The following is a 26,684-nucleotide window of genomic DNA, read 5'->3' as shown; positions in this document are numbered from 1 at the left end:
CTGACCATGCAGAGGGTCGATGGCCCCCAACCCCACAACCTTAGAGGGCCAACTGTATTTCAACTTCTCCTTCATTCCATGTCCAGATGCCCTTTTTCTTGAATTGCAACTACTTAAAATGCTAATCCCTTGGACTGCAAGGAGATCTAACTGGTCCATCCTAAAGGAGATCAGTCCTGAGCGTTCACTGGAAGGACTGATGTCCAATACTCTGGCCACCTGATGTGAAGAGCTGACTCATTTGAAAAGACCCTGATGCTGGGAGAGATTGAAGGCAGGGGGAGAAGGGCACAAAAGAGGTTGAGATGGCTGCATGGCATCATCAAGTCAATGGACATGAGCTTGAGTAAACTCCGGGAGTTGGTGACGGATAGGGAGGCCTGGTGTGCTGTGGTTCGTGGGGCCACAAAGAGTCGGACACAACTGAGCGACTGAACTGAACTAAAGACATCTTCAAAATCAGTTGAGTGACTGGTTTTGAAAACCAGGGAGAGATATTACCTAGCAGTTGTTGAAATAGCATGATAAAGATGTCCTTTAGCTCAGGGCAAAAGGTTGTATCAAGTGAAACCAAGCAGGCTGAAACCCGTCTGAGGTCAAAACAGCTGGTTCCCAGTGGGCGGAGACTCGACTCTGACCCCTACACTCTTCTTATATCAAACTGCCCCTTAAGAGTTCTAAGACAGGTTAAATAGAAACGATCATTTAACTTCTTTTACTATACAAACTTTCAGTAAGAGGAGAGGCCCATAAAGAAACTCAAACTGAAGAATTCCTTTGAAAGGAAACTGCTGTCACTCTTATCAACAAAAGTATTATAGAAATACATCACGCCTATTATCACTGCACATTCTTGGGTTAAGACCTGGCATGTACAGAAACAGAAAAAGAAATCTCATTTTTGTTTTAAGCTTCATCCTTGTATTCAGAACCCAGTGGTGTTAAGACAGCATTAAGAACTTGAGGATTTAAGTCTCTCTACTGCTTATCACTGGGAAATGCAATGTGAAAAGCCAAATCTTCCATCATTCCCTGTCCTCAGAAATATAGGTTTAGCAGAGTGAAGGAAGAGTCTACAATGCCAGAGAATGGGGTCAACTACACACAGGATAGTTCCTATAAACACTGCAATTCTGAGACATGGCTAAGAGCCCTATTGAAAGCTATAATTTGAAGAGAGTGGACTTACGTAATCGCAACATTGCTTCCATCTATAACAATGTGCTTCAAATCCGTCCTCCCTGGTTCATTTTTTAATTCCAGCTTGTAGGGCACTTTCAGAGTATCTCGAAATCTTTGAACCCCCGTAACTGAGCAATCAATATGCTCAGAAGGTCCCGCCAACCTAGCATCAGTAACTGAAGGCAACAGCTGGGAGAGCGGCATCGGTGGAGAAAGGGGTGGACAGCCGGGCTTAGACTGAGGAGAGCTACAACACCTCGAGCGGTTTTCAGAGGCAGACTTCACACTATTTGGAAGCAAAGGTTCTGCTTGCTGCTGCAAACCGTTTTCAGGAAAAACCGGAATTCTGGGCTGGTGACTTGAAGCTCCTCTTGAAACAAAACTGACAACTTCTTTGGGACTTGAAGGGACAACAGAGGGTAAAAGGCCATCAGTCTCAAGGTCTATGTTACAAATGTAGCTCTGATTTGAACTCCAGATTTCTTGTTTCTGTTCTATTGGCACTGTTCTGAAAGTATCCATTTTGCAATTTGAGGTACATGGTTTTGATTCAACTCTGAATGGTAACTGAGAAAAATTTTCCACCATATTTTGCTGTGTGTGAGTTTGTGTTTTCTTTGGAGTGGAATCTGCTGCAAGCTCATTTATGCTGCTACAAACACCTTTATTTTTGGTTCTGTTGGTCTCTGGATACACACTACCAGGTGAAAATTCTCTGTCTCCTTGGAATCTCTTATTTTCTTTTTCAATTTCCTCCAAGAGTAATAATGGTTCAGTAGATGGCCCATACTCCCTAATGACCTTTTCAACAATTTCTTGGGAATAGCCCATGGTTTTAAAAAAGTTCACGAGAATGTTGTACTCCATTTCCTCAGTAGTGTCTTTTATGTCTGGACTTAAATTTTCGGCCTCAGTGGAAGAATCAGAGACGTCAGTGATTACACGTCCAGCTAATGTCTTACCATCATGTAGAAGCCCTCCCTCTTCAACATTTTCCAAAGAAAACTGTTTCTTGGTATGCCTTTCTTCAGAATCAGAAAACCTCCTCTTGTGACAAACTCTGTCTTTGGAAAGTGCCTCTTCATCTGGGGTTACACCATTCATTGGAACAAAAAGTACATCTTGTGAACTAGAAAAGACTGTGTCCATTTGTTTTGTAAGCTCAGAAACGGGAGTCCCCGCTTTATTTCTTGCATCTTCCTGCAAAACAATTTCATCTCTGGAAATAGTCAGCCCTGTGGCAGCATTCTGTGTAAACTCTCCTTGTGTAGAATCTCTAATTTCAACATCATCATCATCTCCTGTTTCAAACAGATTCTCCTCACCTTGGGTGAGTGCCAAGAGTTCTTTTTTCAAGGAAGTGGGTAAAATTAACAAATCCATTGTGTAACTGTCTGCACGAGCTTCAACAAATTGTTTGAATTCCCTTTTTACCTCTGATTCTTTCTGGCTGTTGGGTAGGTTCTCATTATTCTCAAAGAGCTTTACAAACTGCTGAATGTGACTCCGAGCCATGACCACAGCTTCGGCACTTCCTCTGATGCCAAGGAGACCGATGTCGAGAATGCAGAGATCGGCACAGGTGTCCTGAATCAAGCTCTTCAGAAATAGGCTCTGCGCCCCAACAAAAATGCAGTGCATGGCCTTGGGGTAACATTCTCTTTCTTCTAGTTCAGGTTCACAGATTCCTTTAATATATTCCTGTAAAGAAAAGATAAGAAATTAGATCAATTTATAAAAGCACTTTACAGCACATATTATGCTACATACGAAATACAAATACCAAACCTTACAAAAGTCAAAAGCCTACTAGTATCTTTGAAAAAAATAACATGTTTTTAAAACAAAAGATATAAGCTGTTTTAATTGTTTTCAGAGGAACTGAAAACTCTGCATCTAAGCATAAAAGGCAGGTATTTGTAACATTTTCAATAGTGTATCTTACAATGCAATCTTTAGGAGTTTGCCCAGCTGCACACTTGATAATGACCAAGACTGGATTTATTGATGCCTATAAAGAATAAATATCTTTGCTTGCTACTAGTTGTCATTTATTACTACTATGACATAATTCAGAGAGGAGTTAAGTCAAAGGATTTACTCTAAAACAAACCTTGGCTTTTTCTTTGCGACTATTGTTTCCAGATGAAACAGACTGATTTTTGAAGACATTTAAAATAAGATCAGTTTAACAACAAAATTTGCCTAGCTGGCTGGAACAATGTATATACCCTACGTAATTTTATGTCTGTTTTCTGAGAATGACCAGACTACTGAAACGCAGATCTAAATATAAAGAACCAGAGAATGCTGAATAGTGCCGCCATTCGCAGACATGAAGCCATAGTTTCTAGTGAAATCTGGTACTGAAAGAGGCCTGTACGAGGTAAGAAAGGGAACTGGGTTCTTGAGCAATTTGGTTGCCACTGGAGGGAGAAGTGTGAATCAAGTAAACATGTGAGCCCTCAGACCCACAGTGGAACACAGTTCTTAGTAACTTGGGCACTGGAGTCAGTTCCCAGGCTCAAACTGCAGCCATACAACTGGTGACCTTGCTCAAGTTACCTAACCCTTCTCAGCCCGGTTTCTGCAACTATGAGAGAGAGAGAGAGAGAGAGAGAGAGAGAGAGGCTAGTGCCATTTCAGAGGTGCTGTGAAGAAATTCAACTAAATAATGAATGTAAAGTTCTAACAACAGGGTGTCATAAGCGCTTTCCAAACAATAGAAACACTGTTACTTTAAATTATCAGTGAAAGCTTTCTGGACAGACAGCCTGGGGATACCCAATCTAAACTTGAAACTAAAATTGGAATGGTGTTATCCAAAACGATGCTATTTAAAAGTTCAACCTATGTAGTTATGAGGCTTTACAAACCTGCACCTACCATGTAGTATACGTATTACAATGGCCACATAACTTCTACTATAATTTATATACAAATGTATACATATTCCATGTTTACACAATTAGAATACAAAATTCCTGATGAAGAGATGAAACATAAGGAATACAAGGAAAACAAGGGGAAAAACTCGACCCAAGTAGTATAATGTTCAGTCATGAGTTCTTTACTTCCTTAGGCTCCTTTGGATAAACCTGGAATATTTGTGGGCTTGTTAGTAAAGGATAAAAATAACTGATGCTGGACAGAGGAGCCTTAAAAGAAAAAAAAAGAACAATTTATTAGAGCTACTTTTGTGAGAGCTGGACTATAAAGAAAGCTGAGTGCTGAAGAATTGATGCTTTTGAACTGTGGTGTTGGAGAAGATTCTTCAAGAGTCCCTTGGACTGCAAGGAGATCCAACCAGTCCATCCTAAAGGAGATCAGTCCTGGGTGTTCATTGGAAGGACTGATGCTGAAGCTGAAGCTCCAATACTTTGGCTACCTGATGTGAAGAGCTGACTCCTTGGAAAAGACTCTGATACTGGGAAAGACTGAAGGTGGGAGGAGAAGGGGATGACAGAAGATGAGACGGTTGGATGGCATCACCAACTCAATGGACATTTGTTTGCGTAAACTCCGCAAGATGGCGATGGACAGGGAGGCCTGGCGCCCTGCAGTTCATGGGGTCACAAAGAGTTGGACACAACTGAGTGAACTGAACTGACTTTTGTACCATGGTAATTGTGTTAAACACAAAATACAGTTATCAACTGTCCTTTTTCCCTAGATGTGCAAGCAGCGTTAAATATTAATGTGAGCGTCTTTTTAAGATTTCCAAATGGGCGACATTTTACTATCACTTGTTTGAACTTATGCTGCATGTAGACTGTGGTCTGAAGTTTTTTATTTTGAAATTGCAAAGGAAGTTGTAAAGATAGTACATAAAAGTTCTGTGTACTCTTTACCCAATTTCCTCCAATCATTACATAATACATATTAATAATTGCAGTACAAAATCAAAACCAGGACATTTACATTTATACAGTGAGTGCACACAGTTCTATGCCATTTTACCACAAGTATTGCTGTTCAGTCACTCAGTCATGCCTGACTCTTTGTGACCCCATAGACTGCAGCACGCCAGGCTTCCCTGTCCTTCACTATCTCCAAGAGTTTGCTCAAACTCATGTCCATTGAGTCAGTGATGCCATTTAACCATCTCATCCTCTGTCGTCACCTTCTTCTCCTGCCTTCGATCTTTCCCAGCATCAGGGTTTTTTCCCCTATTGAGTCGGTCTTCACATCAGGTGGCCAAAGTACTGGAGCTTTAGCTTCAGCATCAGTCCTTCCAATGAATATTTGAGATTGATTTCCTTTAGGATTGACTGGTTTGATCTCTTTGCAGTCCAAGGGATACTCAAGAGTCTTCTCCAACACCACAGTTTGAAAGCATCAATTCTTTGGCACTCAGCCTTCTTTATGGTCCAACTCTCAGATCCGTACACAACTAGCAGAAAAACCATAGCTTTGACTATACGGACCTTTGTCAGCCAAGTAATGTCTCTGCTTTTTCATACACTGTCTAGGTTTGTCACAGCTTTTCCTCCAAGGAGCAAGCGTCTTTTAATTCACAAGTATAGATTTCATGAAAACACCACTTCAATCAAGACACAGAATTATCACTACAAAGATTTCCTTCATGTTATCCTTTTATAATCACACTTTACTGCACTTCCATCTACTATGCCTACCCTTGGCAACCACTAATCTGTGATTTTGAGAATGTTATATAAACAGACTCATACCATATGTGACTTTTGAGACTGGCTTTTTTTCACTCAATGTAACTCTTTAAAATCCATCCAAGTTGGTGCATGTACGACCAGTTCATTTCTTGTTACCACTGAGTACTACTCTACAACATGGATTATTTATTTGGTTGCGTCGGGCCTTAGCTGTAGGACACGGGACCATCGTGTCATGTGGGATCTTTTGCTTCAGGTGGCACACGGACTCTCTAGTTGCCGTATGCAGGGCTTAGCTGCTCTGCGGACCTCCCCTGCATCGCAAGGTGGATTCTTACCTAATGGACCACCAGGGAAGTCCTCTTAACTAGTTTTCTAATCATCTGTCTATTGAGGGACATTTTGGTTGCTCCTGTTTGGGGCTATTACAAATAAAGATGCTCTGAACAATCATGTACAGGTTTTAATGTGGACCTACATTTTCATTTCTCTGAATAAATGCCCAGGAGTGCAACTGTTGGGTGCTATGATAAGTACATGTTTAGTTTTACAAGGAACTGCCAAAGTATGTTCCAGAACAACTAAACCATTTTATGTTCCTATTAGCAATGTATAAAAGATCCACTTTCTCTGCATCCTTCCCAGAATTTGGTATTGCCACTAGCTTTTATTTTAGAAATTCTAGTAAGAGTTTTTCCCGCGTACTTCAGTTAGTAAAGAATCTGCCTGCAATGCAGGAGACCTGGGTTCGATCCCTGGATCAGGAAGATTCCCTTGAGGAGGGCATGGCAACCCACTCCAGTATTCTCACCTGGAGAATCCCATGGACAGAGGAGCCTGGCAGTCTACAGTCCATGGGGTCCCAAAGAGTTGGATACAACTTAGCAACTAGACCAAACCAGTAAGAGTGCAGTGTATCTCATCATGGTCTTTGCCATTTCCCTAATGGCAAGTAATGTTGAACGTTCTGCACATTCTATTTACATCTATAGTCCCTCTTGGGTGAACTGTTTGCTCATTTCTTTTAGTTCACTTTCTAAAAATGGACTGTGTAGATTTTACTATTGAACTCTGAAAGTTCATGTATTCTAGACATGAATACTTTGTGAAGTAAGAGGCTGGCATTTTTTTCTCCTATAGCTTGTTTCATCCTCTTAACAGGATCTTTCATGACAGGAAACATTTTTCATATTAATGAAGTCCGTTTATTGGTTTTTTCCTTTACCAAGCCTTAGGTCCCAAAGACTTCTTGTGTGTCAGCATCTGAAAGTTTTACGTTTAAATCTAGAACCCATTTTGAGTTAATTTTAGTATCAAATGCAAGGTTTAAGCCAAGGTTCATGTTTTTGGTTGTGGTTATCTAGCTGCTCTAGCATCATTTCCTGAGAAGACTATCTTTTCTCTATTAAGTTGCTTTTGTGTGTTCGTCAAATATCAGCTGGACATACTTGTGTGGGGCTATTTCTGGGTTCCTGATTCTGTTCCATCAACTTATGAATTTATCCCTTCATCAACACCACACCAATACCACACAGTATCAACTACTGTAATTATATAATCTCTTGAAACTGGGTAGTGACTGCTTCCACATTTTTCTTCTTTTAAAAATTATTTTCAGCTGTTCTACTTCCTTTGCCTTTCCGTATCAAATTTTACTCTTATTTAGTAATTATATTAAATTTGCACTTTAATTTGAGGATAAATTACATCTGTAGACTCTTGCATGAACATGCTGGCTCTTCATTTCTCTAGATCTTTGCTTTCTTTCATCACTGTTTCATAGTTTGGGGCATACAAGTCCTACACATGTTTCGTGAGGTTTACTCCCAAGTTTTTCCTGTTTTTGAGTAACTGAACATGGCACTGCATTTTAATTTTGGTTCCTATGTGTTCACTGCTAATAAACAGAAATACAACTGACTTTTGTATGCTGACCATATATTTGGTGACCCTGCTGACCCGATTTCTAATTCCAGGAGTTTTCTATATTCCCTGGGGTATTCCAGTTAGATAGTCACATCATGTAGATTTTTTTTTCCTCGTCTATATGCCTTTTACTTTCCTACCTTACTGTCCCAGCTATAACTTTTAGCAATGTGCCAAAGAGCAGTCATGAGAGGTGGCATGCTTCCTTTGATCACAAGCTATAAAGAAAACATGCAGTCTTTCACCACCAAGTTAGATTTCTGTATATATTCTTTATCACATTAAGGACTGTTGTTGTTCAGTTGCTAAGTTAGGTCTGACATTCTTTGATCCCATGCACACCAGGCTTCCCTGTCCTTCACTATCTTCCAGTTTGCATAAATTCATGTCCATTGAGCTGGTGATGCCATTTAACCATTTCATTCTCTGCCATTCCCTTCTCTTTTTGCCTTCAATCTTTCCTATAATCAGGGTCTTTTCCAATGTCAGCTCTTTGAAGCAGGTGGCCAAAATACTGGAGCTTCAGCATCAGACGTTCCAGTGAGAATTCAAGGTTGATTTCCTTTAGGATGGACTGGTTGGATCTCCTTGCAGTCCAAGGGACTCTCAAGAGTCTTCTCCAGCACCACAATTCAAAAGCGTCAATTCTTCGGCACTCAGCCTTCTTTACAGTGCTCCGTACACGACTACTGGAAAACCACAGCTTTGACTAGAGGGACCTGTGTTGGCAAAGTGATGTCCCTGCTTTTTAAAACACTGTCTACTTTTGTCATAGCTTTCCTTCCAACGAGCAAATGCCTTTTAATTCCATGGCTGTAGTCACCATCCACAGTGATTCTGGAGCCTAAGAAAGTAAAATCTGTTACTATTTGCACTCTTCACCCCATCTATTTGCCATGAAGTGATCGGACCAGATGGTACCATCTTATTTTTCTGAATGTTGAGTTTTAAGCCAGTTTTTTCACTCTCCTCTTTTGCCCTCACCAGGAGGCACTTTAGTTTCTCTTCACTTTCTGCCATTAGAGTAGTACCATCTGCGAGGTTACTGACATTTCTCCCAGCAATAGTGATTCCACCTTGTGGTTCATCCAGCCCAGCATGTCGTGTGATATACTCTGCATAGAAATTAAATAAGCAGGGTAATAATTACAGCCTTGTTGTACACCTTTCCCAATTTGGAACCAGTCAGTTGTTCCATGTAGGGTTCTAACTGTTGCTTCCTGACCTGCATCAAGTTTCTAAGGAGGCCGGTAAGGTGATCTGGTATTCTGTCTCTTTCAGAATTTTCCACAGTTTGTTGTGATCCACAGAGTCAAAAACTTAAGTGGAGTCAATGAAGCAGAAGTAGATGTTTCTCTGCAATTCCCTTGCTTTCTCTATGATCCAGCGAATGTTGGCAATTTGATCTCTGACTCCTCTGCCTTTTCTAAATCCAGCCTGTACATCTGGAAGTTCTTGGTTCATATATTGTTGAAGCCTAGCTTGAAGGATTTTGAGTATAACCTTACTAGCATGACAAGTGAGCGTAACATTCTTTGGCATTGCCCTTCTTTGGGATTGGAATAAAAACTGACCTTTTCCAGTCCTGTGGCCACCGCTGAGTTTTCCAAATTTGCTGGCATGTTGAGTGCAGCAATTTAACAGAATCATCTTTTCGGATGAGAAATAGCTCATCTGGAATTCCATTATCTCCACTAGCTTTGTTTGTAATTATGCTTCCTAAGGCCCTCTTGACTTCACACTCCAGAAAGTCTGGCTCTATCTGATTGACCACACCATCGTGGTTATTAAGACCTTTCTTGTATAGTTTCTCTGTGTATTCTTGCCACCTCTTCTTTTTCTTGGGGACGGTTTAGTTCTCAGGCACTCTGTTTACTAGACCTAATCCCTTGAATCTATTCATCATCTCCACTGTATAATCTGGGGTGCCATCTGCCCTGGGCAGCAGATTGGTCCTAAAGCAGCGGGTGGCAGGGAAGAGGTGAGGTGCCCTCTGCTCCCCAGGACATTCTGTTGTTTCTGAGATTGCATCTAGGAACTGCATTTTGGACTCTTTTTGTTGACTATAAGGGCTAGTCCATTTCTTCTAAGCGATTCTTGCACACAGTAGTAGATATAATAGTTATCTGAATTAAATTTGCTCATTCCCATCCATTTTAGTTCACTGATTCATAAAACGTTGATGTTCACTCTTGCCATATTCTGTTTGACCACTTCCAATTTACCTTGATTCATGGACCTAACATTCCAGGTTGCTATGCAGTATTGTTCTTTACAACATCAAACTTTTACTTTCACCACCAAACACATCCACAGCTGGGCATTGTCATTGCTTTGGCTCAGCCTCTTAATTGTTTTTGGAGCTCTTTCCTCACTCTTCCCCAGTAGCTTCGTCCAGTAGCATATTGGACACCTACCAACCTGGGGAGTTCATCTTTCAGTGTCGTATCTTTTGGCCTTTTCATACTGTTCATAGGGTTTTAAGGCAAGAACACTGAAGTGGTTGCCATTCCCTTCTCCAGTCGACCACGTTTTATCAGGCCCTGACTAGCAGGGATGTGCCTTTTAGCTACTCCACCATAGCTAGATGGCATGCCTGGCACACTGGTTGTCCCACTGCCTTATTGAGTGTGTAAACCTTCACTGGCCGTTCAGTGTTAGTCAGCGTACCACCTAGGGGCCAAGGCAGAGGCCCTGCTGGAGTCACCGGGAAGGGATCTGGAGAAGGCTGGAGCCAATGTTGGAGGACGCCCAGGAGCAGAGGGCAAAGGCTAACAGTTCTGTCAACAGAACGCACCAGTCATAGCAAATACCCTCTTCCAATAACACAAGAGATGACTCTACACATGTACATCACCAGATGATCAATACCAAAATCAGACTGATTATATTTTTTACAGCCAAAGATGGAGAAGCTCTAAACACTCAGCAAAAACAAGATCTGGAGTTGGCTGTGGCTCATATTATCAGCTCCCTATTGCAAAATTTAGGCTCAAACTGAATAAATAGGGAAAACCACTAGGCCATTCAGGTATGGCCTAAATCAAATCCCTTATGATTATTCGGTGGAGGTAACAAATAGATTCAAGGGACTAGATCCGGTAGACAGAGTGCTGAAGAATTATGGATGGAGGTTTGTACCACTGTACAGGAGGTGGTGACTAAAAGCATCCCCAGGGAAAAGAAATGCAAGAAGGTCAAGCGGTTTTCTCAGGAGGTCTTACAAATAGTTGAGAAAAGAAGAAAAGTGAAAGGCAAAGGAGAAAGGGAAAGATATACCCAATTCAATGCAGAGTTCCAGAGAATAGCAAAAAGAGATAAAGACTTTCATGAACAAAGCAAAGCAATAGAGGGAAACAATGGAATGGGAAAGACTAGAGATCTCTTCAAGAAAACTGGAGATACCCAGGAAACAGTTCATGCAAAGATCAGCACAATAAAGGACAGAAATATGGCAAGGACCTGAGAGAGGCAAAAGACATTAAGAAAAGGTGGCAAGAATACACAGAAGAAACTGTACAAAAAAGGTCTTAAAGAACCAGATAACCACAATGGTGTGATCACTCACCTAGAGCCAGACATCCTGGAATGTGAAGTCAAGTGGGCCTTAGGAAGCCTCACTACAAACAAAGCTCACGGAGATGATGGAATTCCAGCTGAGCTATTTCTAATCCTAATAGATGATGCTGTTAATGCACTGCACTCCATATATCAAAAAATTTGGAAAACTCTGCAGTGGCCACAGGACTGGAAAAGCTCAGCCTTCATTCAAATCCCAAAGAAGGGCAATGCCAAAGATTGTTCAAACTACTGCACAACTGTGCTCATTTCACATGCTAGAAAGGTAATGCTCAAAATCCTTCAAGCTAGGCTTCAACAATACATGAAACAAGAACTTCCAGATGTATAAGGTGGATTTAGAAAAGGCAAGGTAAACAGATCAAACTCCCAATATCCACTGGATCATAGAAAAAGCAAGGAAATTCAAAACAAAATCTACTTTCGCTTCACTGACTATGCTATAGAGTCTTTGACTCTGTGGATTACAACAAACTGTGGAAAATTCTGAAAGAGATGGGAATACCAAACCACCTTACCTGCCTCCTGAGAAACCTGTATGCAGGTCAAAAAGCAACAGTTAGAACTGGACATGGAACAATGAGTTCATTCAAAATCGAGAGGAGTACATCAACACTGTATATTGTCACCCTGCTTACTTAACTTCTATGTAGATACATCATGCGAAATGCAGTACTGAATGAAGCACAAACTGGAATCAAGATTGCTGGGAGAAAGATCAACAACCTCAGATATAGCGATACCACATTAATGGCAGAAAGTGAGGAGGAACTAAAGAGCCTCTTGATGAAGGTAAAAGATGAGTGTGCAAAAGCTGGCTTAAAACTCAACATTCAAAAAACTACGTCATGTCATCTAATCCCATCACTTCATGGCAAACAGACTGGGGAAAAGAGAAAACAGTGACGGCTTTCATTTTCTTGGGCTCCAAAATCACTGTGGACGGTGACTGTGGCCACAAAATTAAAAGACGCTTGTTCCTTGGAAGAAAAGCTATGACAGACCTGGTGGCTCAGTGGGTAAAGCATCTGCCTGCCACGCGGGAAACCGGGGTTCAATCCCCAGGTCGAGAAGTTCCCCTGGAGAAGGAAACGGCAAGCCACTCCACTACTCTTGCCTGGAAAATGCCATGGACGGAGGAGCCTGGTAAACTACAGTCCATGGGATTGCAAACAGTCGCACAAGACTGAGCAACTTCTCTTGACAAACTTAGATAGTGTATTAAAAAGCAGAGACATCACTTTGCCAACAAAGATCTATGTAGTCAAAGCTATGGTTTTTCCAGTAGTCATGTACAGATTTGAGAGCTGGACTGTAATGAAGGTTGAGTGCCAAAGAACTGATGCTTTTGAATTGTGGTGCTGGAGAATACTCTTGACAGTCCCCTGGACAGCAAGGAGACCAAACCAGTCAATCCCCCCAAAAATCAACCCTGAATATTCACAGGAAAGACTGATGCTGAAGCTCCAATACTTTGGACACCTGATGCAAAGAGATGACTCACTGGAAAAGACCCTGATTCTGGGAAAGACTGAGTGCAAGAGGAGAAGGGAGTGACAGAAGATGAAATGGTTGGATGGCATCACCAACTCAATGGGTATGAGGCTGAGCAAACTCAGGGAGACAGTGAAGGACAGGGAAGCCTGGTGTGCTGCAGTTCATAGGGTTGCAAAAAGTCAGACACCAGTTAGCAACTGAACAACAACTACTGTATAATCATAAAGGATTTGTTTTAGGCTGAATGGCCTAGTAGCTTTCCCCACTTCCTTCAATTTAAGCCTGAATTTTGCAGTAAGGAGCTGATGAGCTGAGCCACAGTCAGCTCCATGTCTTGTTTTAGCTGACTGTATAGAACTTTTTCATCTTCGGGTACAAAGAACATAATCAATCTGATTTCAATACTATTTGGTGATGGTGAAGTCATCTCTAAAGGGATCTCCTGTGTTGCTAGGAAAGAGTTTTTGCTACAACCAATGTGTTCTCTTGACAAAACTCTGTTAGCTTTTGCCCTGCTGCATTTTGTACTCCAAGGCCTGGTATCTCTTGACTTCCTATTTTTGCATTCCAATTCCCTATGATATGAAAAGGATATCATTTTTTAGTGTTAGTTCTAGGAGGTCTTATAGGTATTTATAGAACTAGTCAACTTCAGCTTCCTCGGCATTAGTGCTTGGGGAATAGACTTGGATTACTGTGATGAATGGTTTGCCTTGGAAATGAGCTGAGATTATTCTGTCACTTTTGAGATTTGCACCCAAGTACCACATTTTGGACTCTCTTGTTGACTATGTGGGCTACTCCATTTCTCCTAAGGGATTCTTGCCCACGGTAGTAGATACAATGGTATCTTATATTCCTACTTGGCTATGAGTATGAACATGAAACTCAAGTGTTGAAACTTGTTAAATGCTTTACTAAATGCACCGATGTAATCATGTCCTGATTTACTTTTTCAGCCTGTTAGCATGATAGATTGCATTGACTGATTTTTCAATACTGAACCAGCCTTGCATTGTGGGATAATCACCATTGGGTCATTGAGGTATAATTCTTTGTAGATTGATGGATTCTACTTGCTATTATTTTGTACCACCTTTGTCTGGTTTGGGCATTGAGAAAACACAGATTGCAAATGAATATAGGAGTCTCCACTCTCCTTGTAGTTTCTGCACGAGACTGCATAGAGTTGATGTTAACTTTGAAAAACACCTTGCAGATTTCTCTGCTACAACTTGGGCCCAGTAATTTCTTTTATGAGAATTTTTATATTATTAATTCAATTTCCCTAATAACTGTAAGTCTATTCAAATGATCTATTTCATATTGGGTAAGTTATGGTCATGTATGGATGTGAGAGTTGGACTGTGAAGAAGGCTGCTGCTGCTAAGCCACTTCAGTTGTGTCCAACTCTGTGCGACCTCATAGACAGCAGCCCACGAGGCTACCCTGTCCCTGGGATTCTCCAGGCAAGAGTACTGGAGTGGGGTGCCAGAAGAGGGCTGAGCGCTGAAGAATTGATGCTTTTGAACTATGGTGTTGGAGAAGACTCTTGAGAGTCCCTTGGACTGCAAGGAGATCCAACCAATCTATTCTGAAGGAGATCAGCCCTGGGTGTTCTTTGGAAGGAATGATGCTAAAGCTGAAAATCCAGTACTTTGGCCACCTCATGCAAAGAGTTGACTCATTGCAAAGGACCCTGATGCTGGGAGGGATTGGGGGCAGGAGGAGAAGGGGACAACAGAGGATAAGATGGCTGGATGGCATCACTGACTCAATGGATGTGAGTCTGAGTGAACTCCGGGAATTGGTGATGGACAGGGAGGCCTGGCATGCTGCGATTCATGGGGTCGCAAAGAGTCGGACACGACTAAGTGACTGAACTGAAGTTATGGTAGTTTATACTTTTTTAGCAATTGGCTAATTTCATCTGAGCTGTCAAATTTATGTGTGTAAAGTTATAGGATTTCCTTATCTCTGATGTTTGCAGGGACTGTAGTTGATATTCTGGTATTAGTAATTTATATCTTCTTCGGTATTACTGAAGTCTGTCAGTTTCATTGATTTTTTTCCCCAAGAACAAGCTTGTTATTTAATCAAGTTTACCTATTATTTTCAACTTCACTGACCTCCACTCTTTATTTCATTCCGTTTGCTTACTTTCGGTTTATTCTACTCATCTTTTTCCAGTGAAAAAGATAGGTGAAAGTTAAGATTACTGATTTGAGACTTTTCTTCTTTTCTAATTATGTATTATATTTCTTTCATCACTGCTTCAGCTACACAGACCTTGTTTCCATAGTGTAGTGGTTATCACGTTTGCCTCACAGGAAAGGTGCCTGGTTTGAAACTGGGGTGGAAACAGACTTTCTCTTTGGGCTTCCCTGGTGGCTCAGAAGGTACAGAATCTGCCTGCAATGCAGGAGACCTGGGTTTGATCCCTGGGTTGGGAAGATCCTCTGGAGAAGGGAATGGCTACCCACTCCAGTAATCTGGGCTGGAGAATTCCATGGACAGAGGATCCTGGCAGGCTACAATCCATGCGGTCGCAAAGCATGGGACACAACTGACCAACTTTCACTTTAGCTACATCTCACAAATTCTGATATATATTATTTTCATTTTCTCTTCAGTTCAGTGTATTTTAAAATTTCTCTTCAAATTATCCAATATTTACAGGTCTGTTATTGAGTTTCTAAGTATCTGGATATTTTCTTATTATCTTTCTGTTATTCTAGTTTGATTCCTTTGTGATCAGAGAACACATTCCATATGATTTGGTTCTTTCAAATTTGTTAGCTGTTTTATGCCCAGGTTAGGTCTATCTTGATATACATTCTACAGGCCTTGAAAAAGACGTGTACTGTGTTATTGCTGGGCAGAATGTTCTATAAACACTGATTAGAACCTTGTTGGTTAATGGTGTTGAGTCCTCCTATATTCTTGCTGATTTTCTGTCTAATGGGTTTATCATTTGTTAAGTGAAACATGTTGAAGCATCCAACTGTAACTGTGAATATGTCCATTTGTCCTTTCAGTTCTACCAGTTTTTCATCTTTATTTTACAGTTATATTATTAGGAATATACACATTTAGCACTGCTATGTATTCTCAGTGAACTGACTCTTCACTCTGAAGGGTATTTTGCCTGAATATTTTATCTGCGTATTGCCACTCCAGCTTTCTTTTGATTAATGTTTACACAGTATATTTTCCCTTCCTTTTAATTTTAACTCACCTATATTAATGAAACAAGTTTCTTCAAGACACCACATAATTTGGTTTTAAAATCCATTCTGACAATCTCTTTTTAAACTGGTGTGTTTAGACTATTTAATTTTAATGAAATTATTGGTAAGTTTGGATTTAAGCCTACCATTAGTTTGTTTTCAGCTTGTTCTCTATTTTTAATTCCTTTTCCCCTCTCTGGACTTCTTGTGCCTTACGCAAACATTTTTTAGTACTACAATTTAATTTATTGCATTCTTTTTACTGTATCTCTTTATTTAGTTTTTATAATAGTCATGTCAACTACAATATACACTTAATTTTCACAGTCCACTTAAAATCAATATTCTACCATTTCAAGAAGAATGTATAAGCCTTCCCACCCATACTATTTTGTTTTTTATTTCCTGTATCTTTATATGTTTTGACATCTTGGGAGGCCTTTCAGACATGGGGAGAGATTCCCCCACCTAGCCAGGGTTAGTTGATTCCTTGGGAGTTGTGGGCAGCCTGCTTAGAGCTTCCCTTTCACATACAGAGGCCCATTTTCCTTATCTAATTCACATACCAAGCCTTGTAACAATCCAAGGCCAGGTACCAAACAACTAAGGACAGCCCCTATGCCCCCAAACCAACAGCAGTTATCCAGACTAGCCAATCCTAAACTGCTGCCCCCTGCCCCACTGCGTCTTTCCCTTACTCCTGCTTCTGCCTGTGTGCTCAGCTGCACAGCTGTACCTGACTCTGTGACTCCATGAGCTGTAGCCTGCCAGGTTCCTCTGTCCATGAGACTTCCCAGGCAAGAATACAGAAGTGGGTTGCCATTTTCTTCTCCAGAGGCTCTTTTTGACCCAGGGATCAAACCCGCATCTCCTACATTAGCAGACAGGTTTTTTACCACTGTGGCACCTGGGATTCTGTCTCCTGTATATTGTCACCCTGCTTACTTAACTTATATGCAGAGTACATCATGTGAAATGCTGGGCTGGACTGCTCACAAACTGGAATCAAGATTGCCAGGAGAAATATCAACAACCTCAGATATAAATGATACCACTCTAATGGCAGAAAGTGAAGAGGAACTAAAGAGCCTCTTATGAGGGTGGAAAAAGCTGACTTAAAACTCAACATTCAAAAAAAAACCAAAGATCATGGCATATGGTCCCATCATTTCATGGCAAATAGATGGGGACAAAGTGGAAACAGTGATGGATTTTATTTTCCTGGGCTCCAAAATCACTGAGAATGGTGACTGCAGTAATGAAATTAAAAGATACTTGTTCCTTGGAAGAAAACCTATGACAAACCTGGACACTGTATTAAAAAGCAGAGACATCACTTTGTTGACTAAGGTCCATATAGCCAAAGCTTCGGTTTTTCCACTAGCCATGTATGAGAGTTGGACCATAAAAGCTGAGTGCCAACAAACTCATGCTTTTGAACTGTGGTATTGGAGAAGACTCTTGAGAGTCCCTTGGAGTGCAAGGAGATCAAACCAGTCAATCCTAAAGGAAATCAATCCCAAATATTCATTGGAAGGACTGATGCTGAAGCTGAAGCTCCGATACTTTGGCCACCTGATGTGAAGAGTGACTCAATAGGGGGAAAAAACCCTGATGCTGGGAAAGACTGAAGGCAAAAGAAGGTGACGACAGAGGATGAGATGGTTTAATGGCATCACCAACTCAATGGACATGAGTTTGAGCAAAGTTCAGGAGATAGTGAAGGACAGGGAAGCCTGGCGTGCTGGAGTTGCATGGAGTCACAAAGAGTCAGACACGGCTTAGCGAGTGAACAACAGCAGCAACCAGAAACGCCTGGCCAGGGGGAGGCATGCTCTCTTTTCTTGGAAAATGTAAGTAATCAGAATCTTCTTTTAACAGCACTGACTTCTCCATGCCATCACTCTGCCACCTCCATAACTTAAACTCCTGTAGGGACTCATCACATGAGTTCCTTTACCCTTGGTCTACCCTCCTTATTCTCTTGCAAGTTATAGCTATCTCATAAATTACATAAGTATAAAGTTGAAATCCTATCAGACAATGGCATAAATTTCACTTTCAACCACTAACTCAAAGAACTCAAGAGGAGACAGTAATCTATTATATTTACCAGATACAGTGTTATCATTTCTGTCTGAAAAGCTTCCTTTAGCAATTCTTTTGTAGCAGGCTATTGGCAATGATTTCTCTTTAGTTTTTTCCTCAGCCAAGAATACTTTATCATGCTTTATTTTACTTTTATTCTCAAAGAATAATTTCACTGTACAGAGAATTCTTGGTCCTTTTCTTTCACCACTTAAATAATAATGTGCTACTTCTCTGGCCTCCATGGTTTCTGATCATTTACTCACTATAGTTGTTCCCTGAACTTTTTTGTCTCGATGCTTTTATGATTTTTAATATGTCTTCAGTTTTCAGCAGTGTGGTTATGACATGTCTGGGTGTGGAATTCTTTGAGTTTATTATGCTTGCATTCACAACTTCTTGAATCATTATGTTTACATCTTCTGCCAAATTTTTTGGGAAGTGTTCAGCTATTATTTCTCCAAATATTTTTTTTAGGAACCACACTTTGTCCTCTACTCATCTTGTTCAGATTACAAAGTTCACTGAACTCCTCTGTCATCTCCACTTAAAAATCTAAGTTCATCCAGAGAGGTGCTATTTAGGTTATTGTAGCTTTCAGTTCTAACCTTTTCATTTGGTTCTTTATGTCTTCTACTTCTTTGCTGAAACTATTTTTCTAACAGCTTTAAGAGTACTTGTCATTAGCCTGTTGAAGCATTTTTATAATACATATTTTAAATTCTGATAATTTCAACACCTGTGTTGTCTTGGCACTGATGTCCTCTGTCTTTTCTCATGCTGCTGCTGCTGCTAAGTCGCTTCAGTCATGTCCAACTGTGTGTGACCCCACAGACGGAAGCCCACCAGGCTCCCCCATCCCTGGGATTCTCCAGGCAAGAACACTGGAGTGGGTTGCCATTTCCTTCTCCAATGCATGAAAGTGAAAAGTGAAAGTCAAGTCGGTCAGTCGTCTCCGACTCTTCGAGACCCCATGGACTGCAGCCTTCCAGGCTCCTCCATCCATGGGATTTTCCAGGCAAGAGTACTGAAGTGGGTTGCCACTGACTGCCTTCTCCGCTTTTCTCATGAGAGCCAACATTTTCGTGGTTCTTCATATACCAAGTAATTTTGTATTGTATCCATTTTTAATAGTGAGTTCTAGCTCATTTAAATAAGTCTGTGATGAAAGTCAGCACTTTTGTTCTAGCAGGTATTCAATCTAGTTAGATTCAGGCTGCAAGAGGTACCCAGTCTTCTGTGAGCTGTGGTTCCAATATCAGCTCATTTTTTAAAGCCTTTGCAGTGCTATGTGTATCTGTCCCACAGGTGTGGTACCCAGTAGCCAATCTTGGACCTGGCTGGTGGTTTTCCTATTAGTTCAGTACTTGAAAGTCTTTGCTGTGCTGACAAGGAGTAGATCCATGCATGTGTGCAGCTTGGGGATGAGCCTGGGAGATCATAAACAACTATTAGGTAGTCCTTTTTCTGAGCTCCTCCCTCTCTGCCATCTTTCTAGTGCTTTCTGGTTCCCTGGGCTCCTCTTTTCAGTCTTCCAGTCAGAAAGCTAGGGCTTTGGTTATCCCATTTTGTTGCACTTCTGCAACCGTGCCTGGGTCCAGCCAAGGGACAGAGAGGGAGAGAAAGCAACAAGACTGGCCCTATCCTCTCAGGATGACAGCCCTACCAATCAGAGGGGAAGGTTCTCCTCCCTCAGAATTTTGGCTTCTGCAGGCTACTGCCACCATCATGGGTGTTCAGAACCTGGTATCCAATGGAATGAAGAAAAACAAAGAGAGATCTTTACATTCTATCACAGATACTCCATTCTCTGTCCCGTGAGTTAAAACTGGAGGGCTTCTCCTGGTGCTCTTTCTGTGCCCTAGTGCCCATTTCCACTTCCAGGTTAGGCTGTACTGAGTCCAGGCTGAGGGATAACAGAGGGGTAGAATGTAAACTCACCACTGGTTTGGTTGTACTGTGAACCATGGTCCTCCTTCCCACTCTGCCTGCTGGTTACTTCTCAGAGTTCTCAAGTAGCTGCTCAGTGCTTTTTGCCCAAGTTTTATCACTGTACCAGTATGAGTGGCAGGGTGGAGTCTTACTCAGAACTGGAGCTGCTCCCTGCTGCCTGCTAATATGTAAATGATGCTGCCTATTTAGCATAAGTAAGGTTGAATTCACAGGAGTCAAATATGCGGAGACGACTATGCAGCTACTGGATGAGAAAAAGCTGGTTATATCCACTCGGCAACAGTGAATCAACCTGGAGAGAAGTTTCTTCTCCAGATAACAGACTTCTAAAACAAATACCCTCTTAAACAAGGGCTGATTCTCTACTTGATCTAAAATAAAGGCCACCTATCAACAGATCCTGCCCAGACACAAAGCTTCCAATTGGCTTTTCAGATTTAATATGAAATAAAGTCAATGGCAGCCCACTCCAGTACTCTTGCCTGGAAAATCCCATGGACGGAGGAGCCTGATAGGGTGCAGTCCATGGGGTCGCTAAGAGTCAGACATGACTGAGCGACTTCACTTTCTCTTTTCACCTTCATGCACTGGAGAAGGAAATGGCAACCCACTCCAGTGTTCTTGCCTGGAGAATCCCAGGGACGAGGGAGCCTGGTGGGCTGCCGTTTATGGGGTCACGCAGAGTTGGACACGACTGAAGCGACTTAGCATTAGCATTAAAAAAAAAAAAAACCTGTCAGAAGAAAGTTTGGCAAATATGAAGACAGAAACCAATAAAATAGAACACAAAATGGAGGGAAAGTAGGTAATTCAGGGTAGAAAAGAAAACTTCAACAAATTTTTAATTAGTGCTTTCAAACAGATGTAAGATGATAATGAATTCATAAAACAGGAATCAAATTAAAAAAAAAGAAAAATAATCAGAATAAGAGCATTAGCAAATTAAGAATATAATGGCCAGGGACTTTCCTGGTGGTCTAGTGGTTAAGAATCCACCTTCTAAAGCAGGGGACGTGGTTTGATCCCTGGTTGGGGAACTAAGACCCCACATGCTGAGAGGCAACTAAACCTGTGTCACAACTGGAGAGCCCACATGCTGCAACTACTGAGCCTGTGCGCTCTAGAGCTTGGGCGCCACAAAGAAGACCCGGTGCAGCCCAATTAAACAGTGAACATTTTTTAAAAAGAGTATTAACAGAGTCCATAGAAGAACTGAAAGGCAAAGTGGAAGAGAACTCTCCAAAAGTATCAGAAAAAAATGACAGAAAAGAAACTTTAAAGGTCTATCGAGGATATCCTAAATCTGAATAACTGGCATTTCCAAAAGACAGGGTGACGCTTAATAAAGAAATAACACAAATCTTTCCCTCAAACTAAAATATAGAAGACCCCAGGCATAATTAGTCAAAAAATTACATTAAGTCTTGTTTGGAGGCCAATGCACCCAAATCCCACTTTGAAAGGGTCCACAGAATATCCAAACATGATGAGTTTTTAAAGGTTCACTAGAGAAAAATCCTGGGTGCAGGGTGGGAACAGGACATACATAAGAGAATGACCATCAGAATGTCAAATTCTCAACAGCAATTCTGGAAAACTAGGGGGAAAAGGTTAACAATGCATTCAAAATTCTAAGGAAAAATGATTTTCAGTCTATAATGTCCACATTACATACCAAATATAAAGCAGAATAAAAACATTTCTAGCATGCTACAGGCTGAAAAAATTACTCCCACAGATTCTTTTCTTGAGAAACTATTTTAAGATGAAGGCCACCAAAAATATGGGAGATGAAGTAATTAATAAATTCCATCCAAGAGTAGAATAGAAGTCCACAGATTACAGCCGTGCAGCAGATAAGATGAGCAACCAGCTGACTGGAGGAGGGACGAGGGCTCTAGGGGTGTTTTCCTGGAAAAAGAGACTCAAAGAATAGTTGATATAAAGGAATATTTATAAACTATTAGAGATGCGCTTAGAGCAAATTTCCTAAGTAGATGAGAAAGGGACAGATAAAAATCCTAGAAAAAAGGCTAAATCAGAAAGAGAACATAATGTAATATATATAGAACTTGCCCTTGCAATGAGTAGTATTCATATATCATAATTATATAAGCTTCCTTTAAGTGAGAGAAAAAAAAAAAGTTGGTGTCTTAGTCTGTTTGAGCTGTTGTATCAAATACTACAGATTGGGTGGCGTATGAACAACGGAAATCTATTTCTCTCAGCTCTGGAGGAGGCTGGAAGTCCAAAATCAGGGTGCCACCATGGTCGAGTGAGGGCCCTCTTTCAGACTGGACTTCGTGTCCTCATGTGGCGAAGGGCAGTGGAGCTCTCTCAGGCCTACTGTCTAAGGGTATTAATCTCATCTATGGGGGTTCTGTCCTCATGACCCAATCACCCGCCAAAAGCCCACTCTCCTAATACCATCACAGGGGGCATTAGAATTTCAACACTCATTAATTTTGAGGAGACACAAATATTCAGACCATAGCAACTGGGCAAATGGATCTAGTTTTTGCCTCATCCTTTTTCTTAAAGAAAGTGAATAATGTCCAATATTGATAAGAAATAGCAGTATATTATTCATAACTATTTAGGTAAACATCAGAACAAATAGCTAAAAACAGCAGATGCCTTTAGGAAGCTGGGGGTGGGGAAGAAAGCAAGGGGCTGCTATTCTTCACCATAAAAGCTTTCAGTAATATCTGATTTATTTTACCCATGTGCAAATATTATTTTATTACCTTCCCTCCTTCCTAATTTTAAGTGGATGTGTAACATGCTCTGATGCTGTATGACAAGATTACAGAGGGCCTCAGGAGAACTCCTGTTGTGTAAGCGCTAGGAAGACTGGCAGAGACATGCCCAATACAAGCAGAGCTGTCTGACATTATCCCCAGATAACCGAAACTATTAATGCAAGACTAACTGCATAGGCTTGAGGAAGAGCTGTGCTAGGAGCTAATGTTATAGCTTCATCTACCCCAAACTCCTTTGAGTTATTTCCCAAGAGGAATGAGTAATTATCCCTTGAGATTCAGATTCAATTTTTTTTCATAAATGATTTACTTTTGGGAAATTACTAAGTAGCAACAATTGATTTTTATACTCCAGGAGTGAGAAATAATGTATACAGGCATACAGTGTTATTACATTCTAGATGTTTGGCCATCAGCTGTATTGATAAGAAAGATTCTGTGGATCCAAGCAGTGATCATTTCCATTTGACTGTATTTGGCATCTGAACATTTCAATATTAGTCAAAAACTGTTTTCTTCCATCCTGTAATGTTAACACTGTTTTACTTTACTCAGGCTTTTAAGGAAAAAAGTCGGGGTGGGGTGGGGTGGGGGAGAATATATAATATATACAACAGTAACTTCCCTTGCATATGGCAAGACGGATTTCTATTATTCTACTTTCTGCAAGTTCAGTTCTTCTTAACTCGATCATAACAATTCATGTATTGGAGAAGCTCCTGGCAACCCCTGCTACTCACAACAGCTAAAAACAGAAAGGATCAAAGTGGCTGTTCCGGAATATGTGCGCCCTGGGGAAAGGGTTCTTGGCACCACTGTTCGCCAGCTACCATCTCTTATTCTGGGCACACACTTGAAGGACTTTATCAGCTTGTCTCCCAAGTCACATGTGGTTTGAGGCAGCTGAGTAACAGTGTGAAAGGAGCAGCAGGGGGTGCTACCTGCAGAGCACGCAACAGCAGATAACCGACAGCACAGGCGCAAAAACACGCAGGACACAATGGAGGGAAAGCACAGCAGCGCGGGGTCACCTGTCATGGCCGCAGAGCTGACACGCTCTGGCACAACATAACAGAAGACACACACGTCAGTGGGGAAGGAGAAACGACACAGGCGAGGAAGCTTCAGTGTACTACAGGCAGAGCTCTAAAATCATTCCGACCAGTAGTTCTCTGCTTTGGCTGTACACTTAAGGATTCTAAAGATTTCTCGTAACTCAGGATGCCCTTGCATAAACTGTATGTTATCTCTAAGAGAAAAGAAAGGAGGAAGAGTAATATTTTTAGACATTGACACGTGAGTCCTACAGAATGAATGTAAACTAGAAGCATTACAATGCCTTGCAGAAAACAAACATTTACTATAAATACCTACAAATCTGTAATGGGTCATGATGGAGAGTTCTGACACAACGTGGTCCACTGGAGATGGGAATGGCAAACTGTTTCAGCATTCTGGCCTGGAAAATACCATGGACTATAGAGTCCATGGGGTCACAAAGAGTTGGACACGACTGGGTGACTTTCACTTTCTTCCAACAACACAAGAGATGACTCTACACATGGACACCACCAGATGGTCAGTATCAAAATCAGACTGATTATACTCTTTGCAGTCGAAGATGGAGAAGCCCTATACAGTCAGCAAACACAAGACCAGGAGCTGACTGTGGCTCAGATCACAAACTCCTTATTGCAAAATTCAGACTTAAACTGAAGAAAGCAGGGAAAACCACTAGACCATTCAGGTATGACCTAAATCAAATCCCATATAATTATACAGTGGAAGTGACAAATAGATTCAAGGGATTAGAGCTGATAAGAGTGCCTGAAGAATTGTGGACAGAGGTTCGTTGATACTGTACAGGAGGCAGTGATCAAGACCCCAAGAAAAAGAAATGCAAAGAGGCAAAATGGTTGTCTGAGGAGGCCTTACAAATAGCTGAGAAAAGAAGAGAAGCTAAAGGCAAAGGAGAAAAGGAAAGCTATACCCATCTGAATGCAAAGTTCCAAAAAAATAGCAAGGAGAGATAAGAAAGCCTTGCTGAGTGATCAATGCATAGAAATAGAGGAAAACAATAGAATGGGAAAGACTAGAGATTTCTTCAAGAAAAGCAGATACCAAGGGAACATTTCATGCAAGATGGGCACAATAAAGGACAGAAATTGTATGGACCTAACAGAAGCAGAAGATATTAAGAAGAGGTGGCAAGAAGACACAGAAGAACGGTACAAAAAAATCTTAATGACCCAGATAACCAAGAAGGTGTGATCACTCATCTAGAGCCAGACATCCTGGAGTCTGAAGTCAAGTGGGCCTTAGGAAGCATCATTACTAACAAAGCTAGATGATTTCTAGCTGAGCTATCTCAAGTCCTAAAAGATAATGCTGTTAAAGTGCTGCACTCAGTATGCCAGCAAATTTGGAAAACTCAGCAGTGGCCACAGGACTGGAAAAGTTCAGTTTTGATTCCAATCCCAAAGAAAGTCAATGCCAAAGAATGTTCAAACTACCACACAACTACCTACACTCATCTCACACGCTAGGAAAGTAATGCTCATAATTCTCCAAGCAAGGCTTCAACAGTATGTTAACTGAGAACTTCCAGATGTTCAAGCTGGATTTAGAAAAGGGAGAAGAACCAGAGACCAAATTGCCAGAGATCAAATTGACCTGCTGGATCATGGAAAAAGCAAGAGAGTTCCAGAAAAACATCTACTTCTGCTTTATTGACTACGCCAAAGCTTCTGACTGTGTGCATGACAACAAACTGTGGAAAATTCTTAAAGAGATAGGAATACCAGACTACTTTACCTACCTCCTGAGAAATCTGCACGCAGGTCCAGAAACAGTTAGAACTGGACATGGAACAATGGACTGGTTCAAAACTCGGAAAGGTGTATGTCAAGGCTGTATACTGTCACCCTGCTTATTCAACTTACATGCAGAGTACATCATGCAAAATGCCAGGCTGGATGAAGCACAAGCTGGAATCAAGACTGCCGGGAGAAACGTCAATAACCTCAGATATGCAGATGACACCACCTTTATGGCAGAAAGCAAAGAGGAACTGAAGAGCTTCTTGATGAAAGTTAAAGAGGAGTGAAAAAGTTGCCTTAAAACTCAACTCAAAAAACTAGGATCATGGCATCCAGTCCCATCACTTTATGGCAAATAATTGGGGAAATAATGGAAACAGTGACAGACTTTATTTTCTTGGGTTCCAAAATCACTGCAGATGGTGACTGCAGCCATAAAATTAAAAGACACTTGCTCCTTGAAAGAAAAGCTATGACCAACCTAGACAGCATAGTCCATCTAGTCAAAGCTATGGTTTTTCCAATAGTCATGTATGGATGTGAGAGTTGGACCATAAAGAAAGCTTAGCACTGAAGAACTGATGCTTTTGAAGTGTGGTATTGGAGAAGACTCAAGAGTCCCTCGGACTGCAAGGAAATCAAACCACTCAACCCTAAAGGAAATCAATCCTGAATATTCACCGGAAGGACTGATGCTGAAGCTGAGGCTCCAATACTTTGGCCACCTGATGTGAAGAGCTGACTCACTGGAAAAGACCCCAATCCTGGGAAAGATTGAAGGCAGGAGAAGGGGACGACAGAGGATGAGATGGTTGGATGGCATCACTGACTCGATGGACATGAGTTTAATCAAGCTCTGTGAACTGGTGATGGACAGGGAAGCCTGGCGTGCTACAATCCATGGGGTTGCAAAGAGTCGGACACAAATGAACAACTGAACTGACTGACAAATCTGTAACATGTTAAGATAACATTTTAACCTGTTAAGATAACATGTCTCTATCTGACCAGCAACAT

General features: G+C 41.2%; 1 protein-coding gene across 1 annotated transcript in view; it reads right to left on the bottom strand.

Moving 5' to 3' along the window:
* Positions 1 to 26,684, bottom strand: part of N4BP1 (NEDD4 binding protein 1) — a 54,100-nt gene that overhangs the window by 16,405 nt on the left and 11,011 nt on the right. Inside the window, exon 2 of the mRNA XM_018061957.1 lies at positions 1,190 to 2,883. Within this exon, the coding sequence (XP_017917446.1) occupies positions 1,190 to 2,883 (1,694 nt within the window). The remainder of the gene's footprint in view (positions 1 to 1,189; positions 2,884 to 26,684) is intronic.

The sequence above is a fragment of the Capra hircus genome, chromosome 18 (genome assembly GCF_001704415.2).
Source record: "Capra hircus breed San Clemente chromosome 18, ASM170441v1, whole genome shotgun sequence".
Lineage (NCBI taxonomy): Eukaryota > Metazoa > Chordata > Mammalia > Artiodactyla > Bovidae > Capra > Capra hircus.
The sequence above is the reverse complement of the archived record's forward strand: the minus strand, read 5'-3'. Positions and strand labels throughout refer to the sequence as shown.